Below are 23,780 nucleotides of genomic sequence, written 5' to 3' on the forward strand. Positions count from 1 at the left end.
TACACGACATGGTCGATAAAGATGAAAGTCTTTATGTAGGCTCATGAAATTTGGGAGGTGATCGACCCTGTGGACCCAAAGCTCGCCATTAAAGAAAGAGCAGACAAGGTGGCATTAGCAGCCATCTACCAGGCCATCCCTGAGGACGTGCTCTTGTCCATAGTTGAGAAGAAGACAACTAAAGTACTTGGGAGGCCATAAAGACAATGTCCCATGGGGAAGATCGAGTCAAGAGGGCCAAGGTTCAAACACTTAGGGCAGAGTTTGAAATGATGAGCATGAAAGATCCGGAGATAATCGATGAGTTTAGAATGAAATTGAGTGCACTGGTCACAAACATCAGGGCTCTAGGAGAAACCGTGGAGGAGAGTTACATAGTGAAGAAACTGCTGAGAGCTGTTTCTTGAAGATTTGTGCAGATAACCTCAACCATTTAACAGTTTGGACAACTAGAAGAAATGTATGTGGAAGAGGCAGTAGGCACATTAAAGGCACACGAAGAAAGACTGGATGGACAAATTGAGAAACCTGTGGGTCAATTGATGTTAAATGAAGAGGAGTGGGAGAAACGAGAAGCCAGTGAAGGTCGTCTTCAGTTTTCTAGGGAAGAATGGCTTAAGAGGTCAAATAAAAGTCGAGGTACATCTAGCTATCAAGGACAACATGACAAGAGTAAGGTGAGGGGCTTTAACTATCGGTTGTATAAGCATTACGCGGCGGAGTGCTGTAAACCATGAAAGGAAAAAGAAAAGAAGCTAAAGGCGAACCTTGCACAAATTCAAGATGACGAACCAGCGTTGCTCCTAACAGAATTTGAGAAGGTTAACAATGACATATTGTTACTTAATGAGAAAGGGTTGGTTCCAAAGTTACAGAAGGATGAGGCCATGAAAGTCGAAAGTAATTTGTGGTACCTAGACAATGAAGCAAGTAACCACATGACAGGGTTACGCTCCAAGTTTAACGAACTGGATGAAAGGGTGACAAGGCAAGTGAAGTTCGGAGATGGCTCCCTGGTAGAAATAAAAGGCAAAGGCTCGATGTTGTTCAAATGCAAAATTGGCGAGGAACGAATCTTCCACAAGGTATACTATATCCCCAGTCTCTGTAGTAATATTATAAGCCTTGGGCAACTGTCTGAATGTGGAATTAAAGTCATATTGAATGGTGCTTTTATATGGGTCTATGATGAGAAAGGACGACTTCTTATTAAAGTAAAAAAATCATGTAATAGACTTTATAAAATTATTTTGGAGTCTAGTGAGGCATCGTGTCTTATGCTAAGTATAGAGAACACAACACGGCTTTGGCACTCACGCCTTGGCCATGTAAATTACGAAGCCATGATATAAATATTTGAGAAGGGAATGGTGCACGGTCTACCCTCATTAATCCAACCAAAGGAAGTCTGTGCTAGATGCCTGATGTCAAAGCAGATAAGAAAATCTTTTCCTTCTCACGCAAATTTTCGTGTGAAACAACCATTGGAGTTGATTCACAGAGACTTATGTGGGTCAATAACGCCAGCAACAAAAGCAGGTAACAAATACTTTGTGTTATTGGTTGACGATTACAGCAGAGTTATGTGGGTTTACTTACTCTCCAGGAAGGATGAAGCACTTGGGGCATTCAAGAAGTTTAAGTTGCTGGTTGAACGTGACTCAGAAAAGAAAGTAAAAATGATGCGAACTGATAGAGGTGGAGAATTTTGTTCAAAGAAGTTCATAGAATACTGTGATAACATGGGTATCTCAAGGCAATTCACTACTCCTTACACCCCACAGTAAAATGGGGTGGTCGAGCGAAAAAATCGTACTATAGTGGCCATGACAAGAAGTTTATTAAAAGAAAAAAATCTCCCATCACAATTTTGGGGGGAAGCAGTGCGCCATTCGTTGTAAATTCAAAATCAATTACCACTACTAGAAATTTATCGATAGACATCGCTTATTAGCCGATGTCTATTTAAAATCCAAGCGATGTCTTTGCATGCGATGAGAAAGGTAGGTGCATTACACATCACTTATTAGCCGATGTCTATACACAGTTTAGACATCATTTTTCTTAACAATGTGATGTATTTTTCTTCAATGTATACCTTCACTATGGTTTCAGTTATTCATTCATATGTCATGTTTATCATTTTAAACTTATCAAATATAAAGCAATATGATACATTAACATCGAAAAACTTGTTAAACTGATGTGTAACTTAACATATTACATCAGTCTTTTATCAGAAGCGATGTCATACCTTTCTTTTTTTAATGGAAATGATGTCTTTGTGTGTGTTTAACATCAGTTCATTCAAAATGTGATATCTATTATATTGTTTTACATTAGTCATTTCTTGTGAGCTGATATATGTGCCTGCTTATGACTTCAGTTTATTGAATGAAATGTCTTATTTGACTACATTTTACATCAGTTATTTTGTTCATGAATGATGTTTGTTTATTTTTTTTATTCATGAATGCCCTGTTTCAATCAAATGCCCAACACCCAAACAAGAGTCATCCAAAAACATACCAACTGCCATTTTACCATTCCAAAACTAACCAAACCAAAACAAACGCAAAAACAAACATACATTCATTGATTTTCCATAGATTATACCAATTATGTACATATATCCACCACCAACCAAACTTCATAATCTAAACTACATAACTGCAATACCAAGTACTAGACATCCACCATCGATCATTTACATAGTTCATCCCAAACAGAAATTTACCTACTAAAGTTCCCCCACTATATTTATCAACAAAAACCACTAGTAGCTCTTACAAATTCTTACAAATTCAGTCTACATAAAGGAGCTGCAGATTAGGCCTTTTTATAAGAAGGACTCAATATGGCTAAGAGTCTCACATCGAACCTCGTCCAGCTCAGCCTTGGCAATAGTCACCTTTCGATTCTTTTTGGACCACTGAAAAGTGTAACACACAGGAATTAGTAATAATGAATTCTACCACAAATTATATGTACACCAGTTATATCAAGAATGAATTAAGCAAAAAAATATACCTTTTTGACAAATGTCATTTCATTATCTATGGCAATTTCTTTCATATACCACATAACAACATAGCCGCATTCAGTTCCACCGGGCTGTTTGGGGCATCCCTATTTAATCCAAAAAACTCAGACCAATTAATAAGTAAATTAATGCCCCTATATAACCGAAAAAACTCTGACTAATAAGTAAATTAATGCCCCTAGTTCTTACGGTAACATATCTGATAGTCGGTGCTTTATTTCCCCTTCCGGCCTGAATATTGAACGCAATCACAGCCCTGTCATCTTAGCAGTATCAATAACACAAATTGATTGATATCTCAATAATGAAAATAATCACTCGAAATTAAATGCAAATACCTTGATATTGCTTTTTCCAACTGGGGATAGGTAGTTAAACGAGGCAGAGGATTGAGTATGAAAACCTCGCCCGCCCAAATCACAACCAATATCCAATGGCAGCTATTTTTTATAAATATTTATAATAAACAGAATTAATATCAGAATCTTATCATTTTGAATTTCATGCTTATAAATAAATAAATAAATAAAGCGATTTAAAATAAATCTGGAGACATTTTTTATGTACTTACTTGCTATTATGTGGCATAAATAAGAGACGATCAGGATTACCCTCTTTAAATCAACTAACCAAATTATTTTCAAAATTGTTGTTCAAGGTAAACGAGACTCCGGGATCAAAGAAACCAAATTGCTCCAAATTTTCATTTTCACAAACCATGAAATGCAAGTATCTGCATTGCAAATAAAATGAAATTATGAAATAAACAAGAATATAAATGCAGAATTATCAACAAGAAGACAAGACAATAATTAAAAAATTTATACTACTCATGCCATGTATGTAGAAATTGCTGCTTGACCAATCATTTTAAACTCAAGGAAAGCAATTATGTTTTCATGCAAAATAAAAATTCTTTTCTCAACACCAAACACCTCCACATCGCACGGGATTTGAATGGAGTTTCCAGTGGACTTCATGAATGTCGTTGCATGTTTATACAACAACTGAAAGCGCTTCGGAACATTTTTATTGATTTCCATATTCTTAAATAAGGACTGAACCTTATGTAAATCAGTTAAAGGATCCTTCCCTTTCCTTTTACTTTTCTGAAAATATTATCAAATTTATTAAAACAAATATAGAGTTAATATAATAGTGCGAGATCCAATAAAACATAGATGTAAAAATATATACCGCGGTAGCAGGGGCATCTAGGAATATGATTAAGTCACGGGGCCATGAGACGTAGGAGCCAACAGCCTGCTCTACTGTTTCAATCTCACCGACTATCGGAACAGGAATCTTGGCTTGTCCTTGGATTGGCCCATCCACTAAGACACGAGCACAACCAGGCTGCATTGGCAATCCGTGAATAGATTTGTTGATGTCATCATCGTCAAACAACAAGCCAAATGCCACCTTATTTTCTATTGTGCCCACAGCCAACTCACATTTTCGTGGACCAGCCTACACACATATATATATATTTAACGAGTAACTATGATGAATGCTTGAATAATGTCGAGCTAAATAAATAAATGTGCTTGTTATTTTACCATGTTCTCTGGTGGAAAAGGATTCATTTGATCATCAACTATTTGAGCATCACAACTTGCTTTTTCCGAAACCAGAGGAGATGAAATATTTGCTTTACTGAGTAAGCCCTTCAGTTCAGCCAACTCCTGCCTTGTCTTCTCCATTTCCTTCGCCATCTCTTGCTTGGCCTTCTCCAACTCTGCATCCCTCTCACAATCCCGGACCAACATCTCAGCTTTGGTTATTCTACTTCTTTTTCCATTTGGTAAATTAAAGAAAATTGATGGGCTAACAAAGCCTCCAACTCCTCAAATCCTCCCCGAATATTCGGGAGTTTGCAAGGCCATAGTTAACACATCTTGACTCCCAGAAGGAATGAATTCCCCCTTACTTTACAACTCCAGTAAATTCTCCTGTCATGAGAATGTCAACATATAAATCAGAACTGAATGAACCTCCTCATCAAAATATTAAAATTAGAACTGAATTGAATTGCATTAAAAAAATTAATGTTGCTTGTTAAATACTCACAATTCTTTTCCCTATTTTAGCTAGCTCTGGATCAACCTCCTCATCATCAAGTTTTCCCTTACGAGCCTTGTGCCACATAAGTGCCCGATCAGGTTCTTCATCGAGAGCCAATGTTCTTTCTTTTGCTGATTAAAATCAAAAAATATTAAAACAACAATATATGTAGAATGCAACTATTTAAGTTCAATGCTTAAACAGAGATTACCTCTTCTTCCAACAATCCAACATAACCCTTTCTAGATGTGCGGTGAGGATATTTTCGATTGCTCACCCGCTCCATTTGTTTTTCACTAAGTGACTACAACAAACATTTTAAATAATATTAACATGCTATTTTTCCTAAAATATTTGTAATACATAAAAATATCAGTTCACAACATAAATAAAACACAGATATAAACACACGATCGATCTTTTTCGCGTATACCTTCCATGTCGAGGTAGTCCTTTCAGCAACAAAATTTTTCCAAGCCTCCTTACCAACAAAAGCATACTTCACTGGAGGCTTTCGTAGTTTCTTCTTCTGTCCAAGATACGGCTTAACATAATCCCTTGTTAAATTTGCTTTAAAATTTCTCCACTTTGCTCCTGCAGACCTAATCAGCCCCTTCTGAAGTTGCTTGAGGACTTTAAATGTCTCCTGAAACCAATGTTATGCTCTACATGAGTACAAGAAAATGCAAAATTTACAAAGTGCATAAGAAATTTCTTATTTATATACCTTGACATCGATCCATATTTTCTCCTTTAGTTCATCGGGTACCTTTGACCAGTTAGGATAATCAATCAGAATCATCGTCCTAGCCAACATTCCGGTGTAGGACTGTAGACTGTGCCTTGCATTCCCGACTAGAACTCCATGTGCATTGCACAATACCTTTGCTTTCTTGCCCTGCGCCTTCCCCACCACCACTTTATGCATAGCGGAAACCCCTCGGGCAGATCCATACCTTTTCTTTGTAGTTTCGAAAGTAGTGACTGTTGCCTTCGTGTCTTCCATAGAATCCACATTTTCATCTTGAGGTTCTGTTTCCGGTTCCAAGCTTTTATCCACCTCCTCATCTGACTTGTCTTGTACTTTAGATATTTGTTTTTTATTTGCCATTTATCTTTTTCAATCTGAAAATGAAACATATATTTCATTAGTCACAAGCATATATAAATAGTTATAAACAGTCATAACTAAACTAGTGAAGTATGCATACATAAACAGTTATAAACAGTTATAAACAGTCAGACACGATGACTATATACATTCATAAATAGTCATAAACATACGAAAATTCAAATAATATCATTAGGCATAAACAATGCTAAAGAGTTACAAAAAAGGAGATACATGACTGTAAATAATATTGTCACTTCTTAACCCAAGTGCCCTTAATATTTTCTCTAATATTTTTTTCAACATCTTCACCGACATCACATATAGGAATTTGGCAGCAGAATGGGGGATTTTCCATGGTTGTCTCTACTAAATCATCGTCGTTATACACATCTTGGTAGTCTCGAGTTGTAGAGGTTAATACAACGGACCACTTGGCATCCACCGGATCTTCAATATAATAAACTTGCTTTACTTGATCCATAGACACATGTTTATCTCTCTTGTGGCCTTGTCGACTTAGATCGACAAGTGTGAACCCAAGATCATCCACCTTAATTCCCTTGTCATTATCTGCCCAATTACATAAAAATAACGGGGCTTTGAATGCATGATAATCTAGCTCCCATATTTCTAAGATAACACCGTAAAATGTCAAGTCACTTTCTACAGGGTTCAAATCTTTAGCGCTAGACACTTGGACAGTTTTAGCAACTAAAGACACTCCGCTGTTTTGAACAACCCTCACACCGTCTCGCTCTTTTGTAAAGTATCGGACCCTGTCTACTAGATAAGCTTCATAAGTCAAAACTGAAAATGATGGTTTTCCGACTATCCATCTTATTGTCTCTGAAACTCCTCCAGGATTCTCCTCCATTTAACTACTAACCTATACATTTTTATAAACAAAATACTTCTAAATTCCATATTACTACAGAGCAAATAAATTAGGCACAAATGAAACTATAAAAATACTAACTTTGTCTAGAAACCAATCGGCAAAAAGGCGATTGTGCTCTCTCAAGAGCCAATAAACACTTTTCTTTTTTCCTTGATGGATTCCCTCTAGATACTCCTTATGCATTCTAACAGAAATTATATAATCATTAACTAGCTAGTAAATATATAATTTATATATTAATTGAACAGCCACAAAATTAATAAATTCTTACAAAATATATGGTTGTACTTCAATGTTGTTTATAAGAACATGTAAATGAGCTTCATCCCGCTCTTTTTCATCGATTGATTTCATTGTCACAACAGATAATGGACCACTTAACTTGCCTTCATCTTTACGAAGACCAGCAGTGGTGCAAGCTTGATTGACAAACTCTTGGCAGAATTCTACTGATTCTTCTCCCAGCCTTCGGGGTAATAACGGTTGCATACGTAACTCTTCAACACCTTATTAAACCTCTCAAATGCATACATCCATCTATAAAATATCGGCCCACATAACCGTAATTCTCGAACCAAGTGCACTATGAGATGTATCATTATATCAAAAAATGATGCAGGAAAGATTTTTTCCAACTCACACAAAGTTACTATTACATCTGATTACAATTTATCTAGTTTCGATACGTCTACAACTTTGCTGCACAAAACATTAAAAAAGAAACACAACCTAATTATGGTGACCCTGGCTTTTTTTGGAAGTACCACAAGATTTGCAATAGGAAGCAGTTGTTGGAGTAAGATGTGGCAGTCGTGGGACTTCATCCCAAACATCTTTAATTCTTCCATGGAAACACAGTTTTTAATGTTCGACGCGTGTCCATAAGGAAGTTTCATGTGCATTAACGATGACAACATTTTCTTTTTTTCTTCCTTGGACAAATTAAAAATCGAAGGGGGTAAGTAGGTTTTTTTTCTCCTTTTTGTGGAGCTAGATCAGCCCTAACCCCCATGTCAATCATGTCAAGACGAGAAGCTTCACTATCTTTAGACTTAGATTTCATATTAAGTAGTGTGCCGATCAAGCTATCACACACGTTCTTCTTGACGTGCATGACATCTAAACAATGACGGACATGGTGAAACTTCCAATATTCTAATTCAAAAAAAACCGACTTTTTCTTCCATGGACAATCAACCACCTTTGACTTCCTTACTTCCTTCCCAAACTGAAATTTAATTTTATCTTGCTGCAATAAAACCTCTTCTCCAGACAGAGGTTGACGTGCCTGCCCTAATTCTTGTTGTCCATTAAAAGCGGCCTTTTGCTTCCTATATGGATGATTCCTAGCCAAGTAACGCCGATGGCCTTGGTAACACATCTTCTTGCTATGGCTTAAATACTTGGCAACTGTATCATCAGCGCATATTAGACAACACATATAACCTTTATTAACGCATCCGGACAGATTTCCATATGCAGGAAAGTCATTTATTGTTCACAATAAAATTGCTTTTAAAGTGAAATATGACTTGGTGTATGCATCATAAACATTTGGTTCACCTTCTTCCCACAACTTCTTTAAATCATCGATTAAAGGCTGTAAATATACGTCAACGTCATTGCCAGGCTCATGTGGACCGGAAACTAAAATTGTTAGCATCATAAATTTTCTCTTCATACATAACCAAGGAGGAAGATTATAAGTCACTAATACTATTGGCCAACAAGAGTATCTATTTGTTAGACCGTTAGTATGTGGGTTTATACCATCTGCAGACAACGCCAAATGAATATTTTGTGCATCACTACCGAAGGCAGGCCAACTATAGTCGATATTTCTCCAAGAAGGAGAGTCGGCTGGATGTCGCATCTTTCCGTCTTCTATTCGATGCTTTGAGTGCTAGGTCATTAGTTCAGATGTAGAAGGAGATTTAAACATCCGTTTGAATCTCGGTATAATTGGAAAATAACACATTACTTTAGCAGGAACATTAATCCTTATTTTACCATCCTTTCCTAACTTCCAGCGAGATAAACGACACTTAGGACACTCGAAAGCAGCAATATTTACCCCCCGATACAGTATGCAATTGTTTGGACATGAGTGATATTTTATGTATTCTAGGCCCAAGTCAGATAAAGTTTTCTTGGCTTCATATACATTACGTGGCATCACATTGTCCTTAGGAAGGAGAGAGCCAACGGTAGACAGCAAACCGTTAAAGGCACTATCACTAATTCCGAACATAGCTTTCCAATTGTGCAATTTTAGCATCGACTCCAACTTGGTACATTCACTACCCTCATACAAAGGTTGTTCAGCATCAGCCACAAATCTCCTAAACTGATACGACTCATTATTGTACTCACTCGAATTATATGCAGCATCACAAACATTGACTGTTTCTAATGCAAGGCCAGGGGAAGGTATCGGTGCGTGGGCAGACGTAGGTGCAGGGGCAGGTGTAGATGCAGGGGTCGGAGCATTTCTATTAACTGATGACCTACTTGCAGACCCTTGTGTATGCCAAATCTAATCAAGGTACCCCAGACTAAAACCATTTTCATATAAATATCCCCTGATAATCTTAACTGCAAATTTTTTGAAGTTAGCACATCTTTTACAGGGACAGAGGATTCTTTTAGGATCACTAGCATTTTCCTCGGCAAATATCAAAAACTCTTCAACCCCGATTTCATAGTCAAGTGTGTCCCTATCTTTGAAAATCCAAGATTTGTCCATGCTATTCTCAAACTACCTGATTGTCAAATAACATATTAATTTACTATATACTATAGTACATTTACTACCTAGTATAATCAATATAAAATTCCTATATTCACTCATAAACCATGCTATTTACAATGACAAGCCCCAAACACAAATATATTTACAAACAACACAAACACAAATATATACAAGCACTTGTTATTACATGTAAATCCGTATTTTAACTACACATACAACTACACATGCAACAACTACACATTTCAATTTCACATGCATACATACAACTACACAAATATATACATGCAGCCCAAACATATATAAATAGATATATAAAGAAGAATATACCTAACAAAGCAAGCTCCAAAATCCCAAAAAATACAGCAACACACTCCAAGACCAAAATCCAACTTAATTAGCTCTGAGATTTAAGCTTTAATAAACCCTTAGCTACAAGATTTAGCTCCAAGAAACTCTACTCCTCACCTTAAACTTCAATGAACACACTTAACTCCTTAATCTTCGAATCTGTCACAAAAATTGAAACAAATGAGTTCTAGGTTTAGAAAGTTGAAGAAATTGAGAGGTTTAATTGGAGATTCAAGGTCTAATCAGAAAGGGGGAAAGACAGTAAACATACATTTGAGAGTTCTAGGTTTAGCAGTCGAGAGAGAAAGGGGGGATGAGTGAATGAGTTTTTGTTTTTGTGAAAATTGTAATTTTTTGTTTTTGTTTTGATTTTGATTTATTTTTAATTTTATGTTATAATGTTATTAAAGTGAATGAGTGAATAGGCGGGATAGGGAAATATACTATGGGGGGAAAAATTTGGCTAAGGGCGGGGAGCAAAAGGGAGAAGCAGCGGGCTCTATTTTTTTAAAATTGAGCTTAGACATCGGTTATTATGTCAACTGATGTTAAAAAGAAATTGGACATCGGTTTATATGTTAACTGATGTGACGTAGTTTTTAAAAGAACAAGTTAGACATCACTTTAGTCAAAAGCTGATGTAAACATACCAAAAAGACATCACTTTTTTTATGTGATGTAAAAAAGGCTTTTAACATGAGTGACTTTTCTGACTGATGTCTAATGTGCGATGTCTAATGCCGATTTTCTAGTAGTGTACCCACGCATGCATTAACAAAGGTGACACCATATGAAGCATGGTTGGGTAGAAAACCAACGTTAGCCATTTATATCAAGTCCATGCATGTATTCTTTTATATCAAGTCCCAAGTCTTTGATTATAAGAGAAATACATTTTTCATCCCTTAATATTCGCTCAAAATCAATGCTAGATACCTATTTTCAGAAATTACAGTTTGATACCCCCTAATATTCAATTAGTATGCAAATTGCACCTCTTTAACATTTAGAACTCAAATAAAGAGGGGTAAAACAAGAATATTAATATAAAATATAAATAATTTTTGTAGTTATAATTCGAAAAAACCAAAAAAAAAATTAGAATATTGAATTATCCTTCTTAAATATACTAAAAAAGTCATATAATTAAAAAAATGATGCAATGAATTTAATAATAAAATTTAATATACAATCAAAATTAATATTTAAAAATTTATTTTATAAATTAAAATTTGAAATTAACACCATATAATAAAAAATTTATTTGAAATTACTCGTATGACTCGAAAATTCAAAATTATAAAATATATGTTAATTAAATTTTCAAGCTGAAATTCTTATTTTTCCTATGCTCAGTAAACAAAATTAGGCAAAACGGATGTTATTTGTATAAGACTTCAAAAAAAGGGATACAAATTAAAATTTTTGAAAATAAATATGCAATATTGATTTTGGGTCAAAGCTAATGGCCATCATTTGGTTGTTTTTGTACAATCCAACATCTGATGCATGTTATCCCTGAAACGAGTCCACGCTTCAGTCCTCAAAATCAGTACTACTTCATACTTTACCTTCTGAAACCCAACCTAGGAAAAAATTGAATCGTCTTTTCCACAAAAGATTGTATCCCCGTTTTATATTCTTTGTTGTATTTTCAAAGTCCCATCCACTTTAAAAAATTATCTTGTTCCATTTCTAATAACCTAGGTCCTTATAAATTCGAAGATGGTACATATAAAGCCAAAATTATTATAATATAAATTTGAAATATAAGGCTGAGTGTAGATGGTGATGGATTTAGTCTGTTCCGTACAATGAATTTAAGTCATAGTACAAGACCAATTTTTCAAGTAAATTCCAAACTCCCGCCTTTAATTTATATGAAAGAAGAGAATTTGATTCTCTCTACACTAAATATCGGGTCAAAATTCTACTTTAAACAGTATCGATGTATATATACAACCATTTATTGCATAGTTGATAGAGTTGTGAAATATTTGCGCCCAAACCTATGATGTCATTATTGATCATTATTTTAATTTACATGAAGGGATGTTCTAGACCATTAGCGATTTCCCAAGATATGCTATGATGTCTGATTGGAGCCAATGTGTGAACTAGCGTGTCCGATGTGTTATTACGAAACCTGTTCACTATATTTATAACATGGCTGAAAAGTGTGTTGTACGAATCAGAGGAGGTTTCTTGATCATTCACACAAATGGAGGTTAGATAAGAATATATTTAAATGGAATTTGGAAATAAGGAAAAGTACAGAACCATTAACGGGGACATATAATAATTGTGGGTTGGGTTTGAAAATCAATTGAGAGAAATTAGAAAGAAAAAAGAGAAAGCGAAAGTAACATCCCTTATAAGAATAAGTCATTTTTTTCATTTTCCCTACTGGAAGCATAATCCACAAAGATGTTAAGCGCTCAGTTTAAATGCAACCTCGCGGCATTGTACGACTGAGGAATAACATAATGAAAGGTATTAAGATTTTATATGAGAAATGTCCGTGTCATTTTTATAGTTGTGAAGTCTCTTTTCTAATTATACTATGCCATCTTTTTATACAAGATCAATTAAAGAAGAACAAATGAAGAAAAAATTTATTACTGCACACCAGCTCTTACAGAAGCAATAAAAGAAGTTGAAGTTGAATCAAAAGTCACCTTAGCTACAAAGGAGGATTTTACCACCGTGACAATATAAGAAACCAGTTGCGAGGATTATAAAACACGAAGAACTAACTATTAGTAAAAATAGTACGGCGAGAAGGAAGTTGAATCTATAGAAAGGAAACACTAATTGGAAAAGTATGAGGAAAATGACAGTCTTGTTGAGGTAGTAATACTGTAATAGATTGCCTTGTAAAATAAACTTATATATAATGTATAATTAAACTGGTTTTAGGTCAATCACATGATAGAAATTGATGCAGATGCAATTATCTGCACAACCATTGCAAGAAGAATAATATGTGGAAGAAAGCAAGTAAATCTTACATTTGTGCAAACAAGCTGATGAAAATAAGGGAGTGAAGAGTTTATTTCATAAAAACTTTTAAATCCGACATGTACATGTAGTAAGTTGTTAAAATAGTCAGGAAATCTTGATAGTGGTTCAACTGGTGCTTATGTGGCGTTGCAGGAACATAAGGCTCAAAATCTTGAAGGAGATCGAAGGATAGAGGATGTTGGTAAGTCTAGTTTTCCAAATGTACCTGAAGAAGAATTTGAACAAGGTTTATATATATGTAAACCTCAATTCCCATTTGTACGATAAATATCAATAATATTTTTAGTAGTATATTGAAATTTATATATCTTGTTTATACTTAGACCACTCCAAAAAAAATTAGAAGATGGTCAAAAATGTTTATAGTTAAAAGTAGGAATTCTAATGAAAAGGTGGTCATAAATTAAATAAAGGGGGCCAACCAATTGGAGATAATAAGCCTATGCGAGAGCTTAGTAAATTTTTGAGGATGCTAGTTAAGGATCATGTGTCGCTTACTCATGTTAAATGGCATATGGTTCATGAAGATTAAAAAAATAAATTGTTACATTATTCTCTGGTAACCTTAACTACCAAAACTATTTCCTTTCTTATTTATATATTTGTTGTAAAATAATGCATTTTATGTTTGACACATTATTGGGAAGGTATGATATTGCTAAACATAACTATAAGTGGATTAAGGTGACACTTAATACTTGTTTAAGAGTGCACAAGTCCCCTGCGATGAAGGATCATTACATAATATATGGAACTAATGAGCAAAGGATCAAAAATAGGTGTGATGAAATTCCACTTGATCATTACATAATATATTTGGTACCTTTAAGTACAATTTAAATCGAGAAATTAATTTTTTAATGATAATCACTTGCAAACGAAAAAATACAGCGCGCCATAAATCATTTGCTGACCCACACACTCCTAATCTTAAACGTCTTGCTTAAGTTAGATCCAAACTAGTACGATATTATTTTAATTATGAGAAATAAATATTCAATTTTGATAATGTATACTTTAGTGAAAGTGGTGTGACATAGCTTTTTATTTGTTTACATGTTCTCATATATGCTAGAAAAGCAAAGACCCCAATCTTGAAACACCTGGTGATGCTAAAGTCTATTTCAAAAGTCGCAAGTGCAAAGAAGGTCACATGTACAAATATAATACAGACGCAATCCAAATGTGAATTATAAATATTTCTAGTGGTAAATAGTAAGGCTAGCCTTTTTTCCTGTAAAGATGGTCTTGTTTTACATTTAACAAATATTTTCTAACTTCCACTTGTATAATTGCATTCAAGAGATGCTGAAAGAAGGAAATGATGTAGATGCGGTGCTTCCCATTGAAAAGCATGGATCAGATTAGTTACAGCGTTGGGCCCTTTCTTCTTAATAACAGCTTCATCATATGCTATAGCGGCTTTTTCTGGGGAATCTTCATATTATGAATCAAAAATAATTATTGTCAAATTGTTACACAAATTTGTAAACACTATAAAATATTCTAATAAAATTTTGATTGAAATGCTACACAAACACATTTTAACCACTTGAATAAAAATTCAACTTTAATAGATTTTTTTACAAGAAACTAACCTTTACACGAAGAAAATAACAAGTCCTGCATTATAGTAAGCCTATTCATACGAAGAGATTGTTATACCAAGATTAATGCATGATCTACTAGTACAATAATATATATGATTACAAAATATTATGTACAAAGTTATTGAGATAATAATTGATTCATTTTGGTTATTTTACCGAGTCTAATCTTGAAACTACTCAAAATAATAATTTAAAAAGGTATGGTTCTTATACCATTTATAATGACCATTACTAACAAAAAATTAATGATCTAGTAAATTGAATATTTTTAACAAATAAGAAATTATATACATTGTTCTTACCGTAGCTTCTCAAGTAACTATATTTCTTTCCGTTATAGATTCGAGCTTCCCATCTTTTTGAACGGTGTCTGCATAAACATAACAAATTAAGGTTCTCAACTTTCTAAACATTTAAAGCAAGTTACATTTTTCTCAATTATATTATTCAAAAAATATAATACTTAATGGTGGGCTGTGTTAGAATTATATTCTAAACTTATATGGTTTTATCTTGTAATAATTGTTAATGTGATATGCAGCACATTAGCACAGGAATTGGTCTTAGTTGTTGAGAAATTGTAGGAGATAGTTGTTTAGTTAGTGGCTTCATAGTAGGGGTCTCATCTTTGTTTTTAAGTAGCAGTAGTTTCTTCATATTGTACTTTGTATTTATTTGTGAGTAATAAGAAAAGTAATATAGACATTAGTATTGCTAAATCTCTCTCTCGAAACATTTTTGTAGCTTTGTTTTTTATTCATCCCAGTGTTAGAAATAACATTTTGGTATCAGAGCTCCTAGGTTTAGTGGATGCCAAAGTATATGCCGAAACAGATACAATGGAGACGCACAAGATCAAGGACAGTACAGTAGGCCTGAGTTACCCGATGTTGAAGAGAAGCAATTATACTGTATGGTCGGTGAAAATGAGGGTAATAATGCAAGCTCACGCGATTTGGGAAGCTAAAAAACCACTGATCTAGAGGCTGGTGTGGATGACAAGATAGACAGGGTGGCGTTGGCTGTGATTTTTCAAGCAGTCCCAGAAGACATTTTACTCTCGTTGGTTGATAAAAAACTCTGCTAATGAAGCATGGGAGGCATTGGGAATGATCTGTTTAGGAGCTGACAGATTCAAGAAGGCTAAAATCTAAACACTCAAGACGGAGTTTGAGAATTTAAATATGAAGGAGACTGACATAATCGATGATTTCCCAATGAAATTGAATGGATTGGTCACAAACATCAAGACGTTAGGAAAAAGCATTGATGAGTCATATGTAGTAAAGAAACTTATTCGTTCGGTGCCTAACAATTACCTGCATATTGCGTTGGCCTTATGACAGTTCGAAGACCTTGAAAAGATGACAGTCGAAGAGGTGGTTGGATCTTTAAAGGCCCGCGAAGAAATATTGAAGGGTAAACAATCTCAGAACACTGGAGGACAGCTCCTCTTGACTGAGGAAGAGTGAATGAGGAGAGAAGGAACTGAAGGACAACTTTTACTCACAAAGGAAGAGTGGTTGAAGCGTTCTAAGATAGGGGGAACATAAGTGTCACCAAACTCTAAATATCGCAGCAACTTTAGGAACCAGGGTGGTCATAGCAGTTGTGATCGAAGTCAAGTATGTTGCTTTAACTATAATGTCTTAGGACATTATGCTAGTGAGTGCATAAAATCTAAGCGAGATAAAGAAATGAAGCATGAAGCCAACTTGGCACAAGTGACAGATGAAGAACCTGCACTCCTTTTGGTTGAATGTACCGTCGATAAGGACATCAAATTGTTATTGAATGAAGACTTATTTAATCCTAGGTTGAAGAAAGCATAGAAATAAATTGATTCAAACATATGGTTTCTAAAAAATGGTGCCAGCAACCATATGATAGGTCAACGCACAAAATTCAATACTGGATGAAAGAGTAACTGGTTTAGTAAAGTTTGGGGATGGGACCACTGTGGAGATCAAAGACAAAGGCTCGGTGATGTTCAAGTGCAAAAACGGCGAGGAGATTATTTTCAATAAGGTATATTACATCCCTACACTCTGTAGCAATATTATAAGCCTTGGGAAATTGTTAGAAAATGGGAATAAAGTGGTGATGAATGTGAGTCATCTGTGGGTATATGACGGTGTGGGGAGGATGATTATGAAGGTTCAAAGATCAGTCAATAGGTTGTACAAGATATTACTTGAAACTAGTAAGCCTCATTGTTTATTATCAAAACAAGAACAAGACACTTGGTTGTGGTATTCGAGACTCGGGCATGTAAATTTTCAGTCAATGATGTTGATATCAAAGAGTGAGATGGCTTATGGGCTGCCAAAGTTTACCGCACCAATTGACTTATGCACCAGATGCTTAATGTCAAAATAGACTCGCAAACCATTTCCGGGAAAGGAAAGCTTTCATGCCAAACATATGCTCGAACTGATACATGGGGACTTGTGTGGACCAAAATCTCTAACAACAATGGCAGGTAATAAATATTTTCTATTATTGGTAGATGACTTTAGCCGAGTTATGTGGATTTATATGATTACCAGCAAAGACGAAGCATTAGGAGCTTTTCAGAAATTCAAAGTACAAGTTGAAAGAGAAACTGACAAGAAAATAAAAGTACTTAGGATAGATCAAGGAGGGGAGTTCATTTCAAACCAATTCAAATCATATTGTGAAGATAATGGTATTGTCAAACACTCCACAACTCTGTATTCTCCTCAACAAAACGGAGTCATTGAGTGAAGGAACAGAACTATTATGGCTATGGCTCGAAGTTTGCTGAAAAAAAGAAAATTCCTGGAATTATGTAAGGAGAATCAGTTCGTCACGCAGTTTATATAGTAAACAGGCTTCTTACGTATGTTTTGTCAGGAAAGACGTCGTACGATGTTTGGACCGAGAACAAGCCTGACTTGAGTCACTTATGAATTTTTGGAAGCCTGGCACATATGAAAATCCTGAGTGTTAATGTGAGAAAGTTAGAGGATCGTAGCAAGAGGGTGGTGTACTTGGGACGTGAACCAGGCATAAAAGCATGTTGCTTCTATGATCCAAAAGCAAAGAAGATCTGGGTGACTAGGGATGTTGTCATAGAAGAAAAAAAGACGCGGGACTGGGAGAATGAAGATAAAGAGATGGCAGTGACTACACCTCAAGGTAGTTTCATTGTACCGGAAGTACGTGCATATCAACCTACTAAAAATCAGTCCTATGAAGAACAGAATAAATCAGATGGGGAAAATGATTTCACAGATGCTAGTGACCAAGTAAGTTTAACTTTTTATGATGATACACCGTCAACAGGAGGAAATGATTGTACAGCTGAGAGTAATAAGGTTAGCTCAAATTTACGTAATGAATCTTTGTTAGATGGAGACAGTAGTGAGACTACACAATTTGGGAGCAGTGAACAGCCTAGAAAATTCAAAATGTTGAGTGATATTTATGATAATACGGAGATAATTGAATTGGATGAGGAGGAGCTTATGTTACTGGGTGTAGAGGAGCCAAACAGCTTTGATCAAGCAGTAGTGGATCAAGCATGGAGAAAGGCAATGGAGGTTGAAATTGATGCCATTGAAAGGAACAGGACCTGGAAGTTAGTAGAGCTACTACCTGGTCACAAAGCGATTGGTGTGAAATGGGATTATAAATTAAAAAGGGATGCTGATGGAAATGTTGTCAAGTATAAAGCGAGACTTGTACCAAAGGGTTACGTGCAAAAGCAAGGGGTTGATTTCGAGGAGGTATATGATCCGATTGCTCGGTTAGAGACAGTGAAATTGCTGCTTGCTTTGGCTGCTAAAAACCAGTGGGAGGTGCATCATATGGACGTGAAGTCCGCATTTCTTAATGGAGAATTATAGGAGATTGTTTTTGTAACGCAGCCGGATGGATTTATCAAGAAAGGGAAGGAGCACATGGTTTATCAGCTCGTCAAAGCTCTCTACGGATTAACACAAGCACCACGAGCGTGGTATGCTAAATTAAGTAAATTTCTTGAAAAATTGGGATTTGTCAAATGTCCTTATGAGTATGCAGTTTATACAAAATATGAAGGAAGTGAAGTGTTGATTATGAGTGTCTATATCGATGATTTGTTGATTACTGGTACCAGTGTTAATGTTATAAACACATTCAAACAATAAATTAAGGATAAACTCGAGATGATTGATCTGGGAAGGTTGGCGTACTATTTGGGTATTGAGGTTAGCCAGCAAAATGGATTTACAGAACTAAAACAAATAGCCTATACAAAGAAGCTGCTTGGGAAGGCAGGACTCATTGATTGTGATGCGCTTAAATATCCCATAGAGTCAAATATCCAGATATGCAAAGATGAGGGAGGAAAGGAAGTGAACTCGACCATTTTCAGGAGCTTGATTGGTGGTCTCAGGTATCTGGTTCATACCAGACCTGACATTGCTTACAGTGTAGGTGTTGTAAGCAGGTATATGGAACGTCCAACAAATTTGCATATGAATGCTGTCAAGCAGATTTTAAGGTACGTCAAAGGGACTGTTAATTATGGGTTGGTTTATGAACGGGGAACTGGAAATTACTTGCTCTCAAGGTATGGCGGGAAGTATAGAAGATCGTAAGAGCACTGGTGGAATGGTTTTTTATCTAAACGACAGACTGATCACCTGGGTATTACAAAAGCAGAGGTGCGTAGCTTTGAGTTCATGTGAAGCCAAATTCATGGCCGCTAACGTGGCTGCCTGTCAAGGAGTGTGGCTCAGCAAGTTGCTCAGTCAAATTATAGGAAGAAAACTTGATCCAGTAGTGATTTATTTGGACAATAAGTCTTCTATTAACTTAACTAAAAATCCGGTGTTTCACGGGAGAAGTAAACACATTGACATACAGTTCAATTTCATTCGAGGTTGTGTGGAGCGCAGAGAGATTCAAATTAAATTCATTATTTCAGGAGAACAACGTGCAGACATAATGACCAAAGCCTTGCCAGCAATGAGGTTTTAGAGGATGAGAGAATTATTGGGAATCAAACACCTGCAGGATTGAACTTTGTTTTTAGGTAGTAGTAGTTTCTTTATATTGTACTTTGTATTCATTTGTGAGTAATAAGAAAAGTAATACAGAAATTAGTAATGCTAAATCTCTCTCTCAGAACATTTTTGTAGCTTTATTTTTTATTCATCACAGTGTTAGAAATAACAGGCTGAAGAGGTATATATTGTTAAAGAAAACAAGTTACAATTCTTAGACCTACCAGGTTATTGGAAAACTGTTATTCTGAATAAAGGAGGAAAAATTGGGACTCATAAGTTGATTACTCATAAGTCACAAATCCTGATATCTAACAATCCGGCACAAAGTACTTTAACATTGGCGAGATGTAGTACTAGTGAAATTCCTCAGCACGAAATGAGGAATGATACAAAACCATAAGATCTGCATACTGACCTACTACCTAAACCTACCAAGTAATAGTTTGAACAATACTCAAACTATTGGCCAACAGGTTGAAATTTGTGTTGCCCAAACTCGTAGCAACTAAGCCAACAATGTTTGTGAAAGTTAGGCATATCACAAATAAACCACATCACAAATGAGGTGCTTCACAATATTTAAGTAGGGCAATCTAGAGTAATGTTACTAAATTGGACTTCGAAAAAGCTTTTGATACTGTTGACTCTACCATGAATGGGTAAGGCCCAAAATAGAAATGATGGATTCATCTGATATAATCATAGCCAAGCCTCTCATTTCAACTCAATGCTGGTCCTTACCGAAAAAGTCATTATACAACGGGGATTAAGAAAGTAGACCTGATATTCCCCATGTTTCTCATTTTAACTACACAAACTTTATATACCACATGCCAATGAGACTTCTATCGGGGGAGAGGTGGGAGGAAATATTAGAAAACTACATATTTTATTTAACCCCAAAAAATATAATACATGTGTAAAAAATTTAAAAGAGACTTCTATCTGGGAGATGTGCGAGTAAAGACAAGGAAAATACACATAAGACACTTGGAAAAAATTTGTGATCGAAGAGAAAAGGGAGGACTGCAATTATGAAGCATGTAAGCACAAAAAATTGTTCTTTCATGGAAGGACAGAACACAAAGGAAATTTATGCTGTAAATAATATGGGGTTGATTTTCTAAATAATATGGGGTTAATTTTCGAAATAACGCGCTGGAGTATAAGATCAAATTGTCAATATCTTGGTGGACAAGTGTGGATAAATATCACCGAATTGTCATAGGGGAAAAATATAAAAATCTTTAAATCCTAGATTTTTATTGAAGGTTATTGGATGGCCAGTTTATTCAATTTGGCATGATATTTGGTTTTAAAGTCAATTACTTACCCAAAGGTTCTCTGGATTTTACAACTCATTAATGGAAAACACAAATCGGTTTAGAAAAATGTTCAAAAATGATAATTCTTAATTTATAGGATCGAAAAAGAATATGGAACTGAGCTAGAAATAATTATATTTTTGACTTCTCTATGTCACAACAACGACACACTCATCTCAAAAGTGATAAAAAATGTTTACACAACTTCTTGTTACAACCTAGTGGACAAATTTATTGCACACATTTGTGACATCTATTATGGCAACAAAAATCACCTCCTAAGCTAAGATTATTGGTTTGAAATTCAATGCATACCTTCCTTCCAACACTAGGATTGCTAAAAAATAAAGGATTACCTACCGACAAGAGTTTTAATTGGTTTTCAAAGGGTTGTGAATAGATTGATCATATTTTCTAGAACTTTTAAATAGAAAAAAAGTTTCAATATTCTACTCTAATGGTGTGAAATTACGCAAGGCCAAATTCCCAAAAAATGCATTATATCGGTTATGCAATTTTTCTACAAAATAATTAGGTCATAATGAGGAGAGATTTGCTTATTGTCTATGTTCTTGATAATTTGCAGGTAAGAAATTAGGTAATATATAAGGGCAGCAGAGTTGAAAAAGATGAAATTGACTTAATCATAAAGTCGAGAGCATGGAAATAAAGTTCAACTATAGGTCAGATTTATTGGTTTTAATCTAAACTTAATTTTTATTTGTTTTGTTTATTTTCTGCAAGGGCCACCTGGTTGTTTTGAGTCATCTGGGACTTAGTCTGCAACATTGAGGAGAGCTTGTAGGAGTCGTGGAATAAGTCTGTGTATTGGAGTTTTTGTAGGAAATGTTAGTTTGTTTAAGTTCCTGGTTTTTAGCTATCACTTACTTCTCTTGTTATTCCAGTATTTATGTAATAGTTATCAGCATTAATAAAAGTATCAACTTCACGTATACTTGTTTTTTTCTACCGTTTAATATATACACTGGTTTATATACAGAGGTGTGTTCTTCATTTTGGTATCAGAGCTTGAAGCTCACAGCGGATGCCCAAATATATGCACAAGGGAATAACGATGGAGATAGGCAAAATAAAGGAGGGAGGAGTTGGTTTGAACAATCCAATGCTGGCACGAAGCAATTACACAGCGTGGGCTATCAAGATGAAGGTCTTTATGGAGGCTCACGCTGTGTGGGATGCGGTAGAACCCAAGGACCCAAAAACAAAGGTGGTAGAAATAACGGATAAGTTTGTATTGGCAGCTATTTATCAAGCGATTCCTGAAGATATGGTCTTGTCTCTGGCAGAAAAAACCACGACCAAGGAAGCTTGGGATGCCATCAAAACACTGTGTCTTGGAGCTGACCGTGTAAAGAAGGCCACGGTGCAGACTCTGGAAGCTTATTTTGAATGGCTAAAAATGAAGTAAACAGAACATCTTGACGACTTTTGTATGAAACTTACTGGCCTGGTGGCAAATATACGAGCTTTGGGAGAGGTAGTTGAAGAAAGCTACATGGTTAAAAAATAGCTTAGAGTTGTTCCTTCAAAATTCTTGTAGATAGCATCAACAATCGAGCAATTCAGTGACTTGGAGAGTATGTCGGTTGAGGAAGCAGTTGGGTCATTGAAGGCTCATGAAGAACGGCTAAAAGGCCAGAGTGAACCCAGTGGGGGACAACTATTGCTTATCGAGGAAGAATGGCTGAAAAAAGAAAAAATTGAGGGACAACTACTCTTTACAAGAGAGGAATGGTTGAAGAGATCAAACTCGAGAGGGAAAAATAGTGGAAATGAAACTCGAGTGAGAGAAGAGAATCGAGGCTTTCAAGACAGAAGCAAGGTTAGATGTTTCAATTGTCTTATTTATGGCCACTACGCAGCGGTGTGCAGGAAACCAAGATGCGAGAAGGATCAACGACTGGAAGTAAATATGTCACAAATACCATATGACGAGCCGCCATTGTTAATGGTGGAGTGTAGACGGAAGAATTTGTTGTTAAATGAAGAAGGTGTGACACCAAAGTTGGTGTCAGACGCTGAAAAAAACGAGGTGAATCTAACGTATGGTATCTAGATAATGGAGCTAGCAACCACATGATGGGTCATAAATATCATAATAAACTTGCTTAATTTTATTGTTCGATTTCGAATAATAAAAATCAAATGAATAAAATGCATTTTGTCACACAATATCATTGTAGTAATCTTTAAGATTTAATTTTGTACTACATCACATAAAAAAAAGGTATAAAAAAATATGAATGCATGTCAAAAATGTAAAAAAAAATTGGTAAATAAATGTCATGCATCATTTTTATTATTGAGTTTGTAACTTATGTTCAAAAAGTAATTGAAAAATGTTAGTAAATGTCATGATATGGTAAAATAGGGTTAAAAATATTACTTGAATACTACTCTATATTTTGAAACTCCAGCACAATATACACGGTTGTTTCTCTTTACAGTGGCTACATACTCCTCCTTTGTTATATTTTGCATTTTTCCAATTTCTTTTTCGTATAATTCAATTTGCAAATTTTAACCATATATATTATTAAAAAGGGAACTTATCAAAATATAT

General features: G+C 35.3%; 3 protein-coding genes across 3 annotated transcripts; all 3 read left to right on the forward strand.

The window, feature by feature from the left end:
- Positions 1 to 206: 206 nt before the first annotated feature.
- Positions 207 to 1,787, forward strand: LOC141666139 (uncharacterized). The gene is made up of 4 exons (XM_074472134.1): positions 207 to 398; positions 441 to 677; positions 741 to 1,085; positions 1,437 to 1,787. Exons 1-4 carry the CDS (start codon positions 207 to 209, stop codon positions 1,785 to 1,787), a joined length of 1,125 nt encoding a protein of 374 aa, XP_074328235.1.
- Positions 1,788 to 17,807: 16,020 nt separating this feature from the next.
- Positions 17,808 to 18,725, forward strand: LOC141666140 (uncharacterized). The gene has a single exon (XM_074472135.1). It carries the CDS (start codon positions 17,808 to 17,810, stop codon positions 18,723 to 18,725), a length of 918 nt encoding a protein of 305 aa, XP_074328236.1.
- A 3,546-nt stretch (positions 18,726 to 22,271) lies between these two features.
- LOC141666142 (uncharacterized) lies at positions 22,272 to 23,273 on the forward strand. Its single transcript, XM_074472136.1, has 2 exons — positions 22,272 to 22,580; positions 22,758 to 23,273. Exons 1-2 carry the CDS (start codon positions 22,272 to 22,274, stop codon positions 23,271 to 23,273), a joined length of 825 nt encoding a protein of 274 aa, XP_074328237.1.
- The last annotated feature ends 507 nt before the right edge of the window (positions 23,274 to 23,780 follow it).

Source organism: Apium graveolens, chromosome 6, assembly GCF_009905375.1.
Source record: "Apium graveolens cultivar Ventura chromosome 6, ASM990537v1, whole genome shotgun sequence".
NCBI lineage: Eukaryota > Viridiplantae > Streptophyta > Magnoliopsida > Apiales > Apiaceae > Apium > Apium graveolens.